The 6,159-nt window shown below is 35.7% G+C and overlaps 1 protein-coding gene across 1 annotated transcript; it reads left to right on the forward strand.

Annotated features, from left to right (window-relative positions):
- Nucleotides 1–386: 386 nt before the first annotated feature.
- Nucleotides 387–1,319, forward strand: LOC144305763 (putative olfactory receptor 10D4). Its single transcript, XM_077884848.1, has one exon. The coding sequence runs from the start codon at nucleotides 387–389 to the stop codon at nucleotides 1,317–1,319; it is 933 nt and encodes a 310-aa protein (XP_077740974.1).
- Nucleotides 1,320–6,159: the final 4,840 nt, after the last annotated feature.

A 6,159-nucleotide genomic window follows, 5' to 3' on the forward strand; every position in this document is an offset into this window, starting at 1 on the left:
ACTGTCAGCTATATGCTCCACCCTCTATTCCATTCTACCTCTTGTGTAATCTCTTTATTTTCTTTCTAAAGAAACAGGAAAAATAAACAAATGACTTAAAGTCACACACCAATTAATGACCAAATTGGAAAGACTCCTATTCAGGAGTTCTTTATAGAACTTTTAAAAACTTATAAAGAACTTATAAAAAAGTTATAAAAACTTTATAAAAACTTTTATTTTTTAAAAAACTTTATAAAAAGTTTATAAACTTTATAAAGTTCTTTATGGAACTTTATAGAGGCATTGTCAGTTTCCAGCGGGTTCTCTGAAGACATCAGTATTTTGGGAAAAGTTCATCTCAGCAAGGCCATTCTTTGATCTTCCAGGACTAATTAGACGTGGCGATGAAGAATCACACTCCTGTAACTGAGTTCCTCCTGATGGGAATCCCTTACACAAAAGGGCTGGAAAACATGCTCTTCGTCTTATTTCTGGCCTTCTACTTTCTCACTCTTCTGGGGAACCTGCTCATTCTTCTGGCCATCCTCACTTCCTCCAACCTGCACACCCCCATGTATTTCTTCCTGGGAAACCTGTCTGTGTTCGATATATTTTTCCCTTCAGTGAGCTCCCCCAAAATGATGCTCTCCCTAGTGGGGCAAAGCCGGACCATCTCTTACCCGGGCTGTGCCTGTCAGCTCTTCTTTTACCACTTCCTGGGCTGCACTGAGTGTTTCCTGTACACCGTGATGGCCTATGACCGCTTTGCGGCCATCTGTCACCCTCTGCAGTACACAGTCATCATGAATCGCAGAGTGTGCACCATCATGACGCTAGGCACCTGGGTGGGGAGCTGTCTGCATGCAGCTGTACTCACATTCCTCATCTTTCACTTACCCTTCTGCGGCCCCAATGAGGTGGACAATTTCTTCTGTGATATCCCAGTGGTGTTACCCCTGGCCTGTGCAGACACCTCTCTAGCTCAGACAGTGAGTTTTACCAATGTAGGTATTGTTGCACTCATCTGTTTTCTTCTTATCCTCACTTCTTATATTCGCATTGTTGTCTCTGTATTGAAAATTAGCTCCTCAGAAGGCCGGCGAAGAGCTTTTTCAACCTGCAGTGCCCACCTGACTTCCATCCTGCTCTTCTATGGACCGGTGGTCCTCATTTATCTCCGGCCTGCCTCCAGCCCCTGGTTGGATTCTGTGGTTCAGGTGTTGAATAATATTGTCACCCCTTCCCTGAATCCTTTGATATACACCTTGAGAAACAAGGATGTGAAGTTGGCTCTGAGGAAAGCACTGATCCAAGGAGTACATACTTGTGGGGTGTAAATTCTTAGGGCATCATCTGTCCCTTCAACATTGCCTTGTCTTTATCTGGGACAACGAGTCCCTTAGAGTTGGTGTGACTGCCAAGTAGGGGTTTGATGTCTTATGATAGGCATTTAGAGTACAAATTTTCCTCACAAGTAGGTGAGGTTGGATAGATTCTGGTGTGATTTGTGTGTATATATTTAAATAATTAATTATTCAACAAAATGTTTTACGAGGCTTAGTAAGTGTCAAGCAGTATTCTTTGCACTTTCCAAACACTGGCATGTGTAATTACCACAATTATCTCTCAGAATAGATAACATGACCCCATTGACTGAAGAGGATATGAAGGCATTGAAAAGTTAAGACACTTCTGCTGAGCTAGGATGTGAATGGAATGGTCTTAATCTGGGCTAATGCTGGCCCAGTATTGAAAGGATTATAGCATAAATACATACTTCTTCCAGGAACTTCTTGTCAATTAGTTTTCATCATACAGGTCTTTCACTTCCATGGCTAAATTAATTACAAGGTATTTTATTCTTTTGGATGCTATTAGAAGTAGGATTGTTTATTCTATACCCATTTGAGAATTTTCATTGCCAGTATATAGAAATACAGTTGATTTTGGATATTGATCTATCCTGCAATCTCACTGAACTCTTTTATTAGTTCTAATAGGTTTTTAGTGGATTCTGTTGTATTTTCTATACAATCATGTCATCTGCAAATAGAGATACTCTTACTTTTTCCTTTCTCATATGGATGCGTTTTAGTTCTTTTTTTTGCCTAATTTCTCTGGCTAGAAATTCTAGTACAATGTTGAATAGAAATGCTAAGAGTAAGCATCTTTGTCTTGTTCATCAAACGGGGTGGGGGGGAAGTATCTAGTATTTTATCATAAAGTATACTGTTGGCTGTGGGTTTTTCATACATGCCATTTATCACATTGGAGAAGTTTCCTTCAATTCTTAGCTTGTTGAGTGTTTTTATTATGGAAATGTGCTGCTTTTGTCAAGTGATTTTTCTGCATCTATTGACATGATTATGTGATTTCTGTGTGTGTTTTTTTGTCTTGTTCTTCTAATACGGTGTGTTAAACAAATTGGTTTTCAGATGTCAGTGCACACTTGCATACCTGCAATAAATCCCCATTTGGTTACACTGTATAATTCTTTTGGTATATTAATGGATTTGGCTGGTGACTATTTTGTTGAGGATTTTTATATGCACATTTATAAGAAATGTTGTCTTGTAGTTTTGTTTTCTTGTGATATCTTTGGGTTTTGGTATCAGGGTCATCCAGGCTTCACAGAATAAGTTAGGAAGAGTTTCTCCTTATTCTAATTTTTGGAAGCATTTGTGAAGAATTAGAATTAATTCTTCCTTTAATGTGTCATGGATTTCAGTAATGAAGCCATGTGAGCCTGGGCTTTTATCTGGGGTAGGCTTTTGTTTACTAATTCAAATATTTATTTCTTAATAGGATTATACAGTTTCTTCATGAGTCTGTTTGGATGGCTTATTATCTTTATAGGAATTTGTTCTTCTAAATTATCTAAGTTATTGGTATACAGTTATTGCTATTATTCTTTTATAATCCTTTCTATTTCTGTAAGGTTGGTAATAATGTTCCATCTTTCAGCTCTGATTCTAGTAATCTGAGTCCTCTCTTTTCATTTAATTAATCAATCCAGCTAAAGGTTTGTCAATTTTGTTGATCCTTTCAAAGAACCAGCTATTGGTTTTACTGATTTTCTCATTGTTTTTTATTCTCTATCTCATCAGTTTCCACCATAATTGGTATTATTTTTCTTCATTTCGCTACTTTTAGAGTTAGTGTGCTCTTTTTCAGATTCTAAGGTGAAAAGTTAGGTTATTGATTTTATAATTGTCTTATGATAGGCATTCAAAGTACAAATTTTCCTCTAAGTACTATTTTAGCAGCATCACATAAGTTTTGTTATATGGAATTTTTGTTTCTATTCATCTCAAAAGTATTTTCTAATTTAGATTTTGATTTTTTCCTTTGATATACTGGTTATTTTAGTGTATTGTTTAATTTCCACTTATTTGTGAATTTCCCAAATTTCCTTCTGTCGCTGTTTTCTAAGTTTATTTCATTGCAGTTAGAGAACATATTTTGGATGTTTCAATTCTTTTAAATTTACTGAGTTTTATTTTATCGAGTAGCATGTGGTCTATTTTGGAAACTGTTCCATGCGAACTAGAGAGCAACTGCCGTTGTTGGATGGCATTCCATAGATGTCTGTTGGGTCTAGTTGATGCAGAGTTGCTAAAATCATTTATTTCCTTGTTGATCTTCTGCCTAATTATTTTGTTCATTATTGAAAGTGAGACATTGAATTTTCTGTTCTCTTCATTCCCCCGGTTTTTGCTTCATGTATTTTGATATTGTTATTAGACACATTTTTGCTTGTAATTGTTATGTCTTCTTGATAGATTGACTCATCTATCATTATAAAATGTCTTTATGTCTAGCAACATTTTGTTTTAAAGTCCTTTTTGTGTGCGTTGGTCTAGTCACTTCAAGGTTCCTGTAGTTGTTGTTTGCGTGAAATATCTTTTTCCACACCTTTACTTTCATTTGATTTGTATCTTTGAATCTAAAGTGTGTTTCCCATAGATAGTGAGTATTTGGAGATACACACACACACACATACACAGTTTGACAATTTCTGTCTTTTGATTGAATTTTTAATCCATTCACATTTTAATGTTGACATTGATACAGTTGGATTTACATGGGCTATTTTACTTTTAGTTTTCTGTAGGTCTCATGTCATGTCTGTTTTTGTTTCTCTATTCCTCCTTTGCTTTTTCTTTTGGATTAATTTCTAATGTTCATTTTAATTCCTTTAATGAGTTTTTCATTATATTTTTTGAGTTGTTATCTTAGAGGCTGCTCTAGGATTTACCATCTTACATGGTAATTTGCCACAATCAGCTTCAATTTATACACAATTTATACACAATTCCAGAGCAGCACTACTACTTCTATGTAGTTGTAGTCCTTTCCCCTCATTTCATGCTACTATTGTAGCATTCATATTACATTTATGAATGTTACAAATCTAACAATGCCTTATCATTATTACTTTATATAATTTCATATCTTTTAAAGAAGCTAGAAGAAAGTAAAGCAAATATTATATTTATAGCCTTTGTTGTAATTACCTTCTTACTTGTCATTTTTGTTCTCTTAATTTGTTTCTGTGAATTTGAATTACTAACTGAAGCCATTTCCTTACCTCAATACAGCTTTGCTCTAACTCTATACTTTTGCTGTTATTGGCAAACATAGTACATTTCTATATGTTGTATGGCCAATAATACTTTACATACATATCATTTTTATAAAATCATTTAAAAAATAAGTTTATGGAAATCAGAAGAAAAAAAAAGCATGTATACTGCCTTATAATCTCCTTTACCAGTGCTTTTTTTCATGTGGATTTGGATTACCATCTTGGGTTACGTGGTTTCAGCCTGAAGAACTTCATGTAGTATTTCTGGTGAGGGGCAACTGGTGGAAACAATTCTCTCAACTTTTGTTTTTATGAGAATGTAAGTTTTTCATTTTTATTTTATTTTTTTTAAAGATTTCTTTTATTTATTTATTCATGAGAGACACACACACACACACAGAGAGAGAGAGAGAGAGAGAGAGAGAGAGAGGTACAGGCAGGCTCCATGCAGGGAGCCTGATGTGGGACTCGATCCCAGGTCTCCAGGATCACACCTTGGGCTGTAGGCGGCGCTAAACCACTGTGCCAGGGGGGCTGCCTCATTTTTATTTTTAAACGATAGCTTTGTGGCACATAAAATCTTGGTTAACTTCTTTTTCCTTTGAGCACTTAGTTATCCCACTGCCTTCTGACCTCCATTAGTACTCATGAAAATTGAACCATTTTTCTTATTGGGGTCTCCTGTAAGTGATGAGTCATTTTTCTCTCAATGCTTTCCATATTTTCTCCCTCTGTTTGGCTTTTGTTATTTTTATCATTATAAGTCTGTGGATCGCCTGTGCTTATCCTGTTTATTGAGCTTTCTGGATGTATAGGTTATTGCTTTTCTATAAATTTGGGCATTTGTAAAATCCATTATTTCTTTGACTATTTTTAAGGCTCCTTTCTCTCTCTGCTTCTCCTGGAACTCCTATGAAGCATATGTTGGTGCACTTGATAGTTTCCCAGATTTCTCTGAGGTGCTTTTCATTTTTCTTTCTTTCTTTTTTTTTTTCCCCCTCTCTCTCTTCTTTGGCTTGCATTCTCTCTATTGCCTTATCTTCAAGTTTGCTCATTCTTTCTTCTGCCAGTTTAAATCTACTGTTGAGCTTCTCTACTAAATTTTTCACTTCACTTACTGTATTTTTCTACTTCAAAATTACTTTGTGGTTCTTTCTCATAATTTCTATTACCTCTGTGATTCAATACGTTCTTCACACATTTGAAGTATTTGCTTATTAAAACCTAACATTAGATTATTTTCACAGGCAGTTCATTTAGCTTAGTTTTGATTTTTTCTGATGTATGGGGCATGTTTTCCTGTTTCTTTGTTTTTGTTGAAAATTGTACATTTTAGATAACATATTTTATTATCTATGCTGGGTATTAGTTCCTGCCTCCCTCCAGAGCATGTTATTGTTATTTGTTTGTTTAGTAACAGTCTGGTTAATTTTGGTGACATCTATTCCTCTGCCTGCAGTATGAAACCTCTGATGTTGCTCCTGAGGGTGAGGAACAGCCTGAAGCAGTCATCCTCATGCTAGACTGGCATTGGCAACGCTCACCTTGGTGGTCTCTTTCCTTGACCACACCTGGCTGTAGAGCTCCAC

Source organism: Canis aureus, chromosome 3 (genome assembly GCF_053574225.1).
Source record: "Canis aureus isolate CA01 chromosome 3, VMU_Caureus_v.1.0, whole genome shotgun sequence".
Taxonomy (NCBI): domain Eukaryota; kingdom Metazoa; phylum Chordata; class Mammalia; order Carnivora; family Canidae; genus Canis; species Canis aureus.

Excerpts from the sequence above, each read along its gene's own strand:
- LOC144305763 (XM_077884848.1), top strand. The coding sequence starts at position 387 with ATGAAGAATCACACTCCTGTAACTGAGTTCCTCCTGATGGGAATCCCT.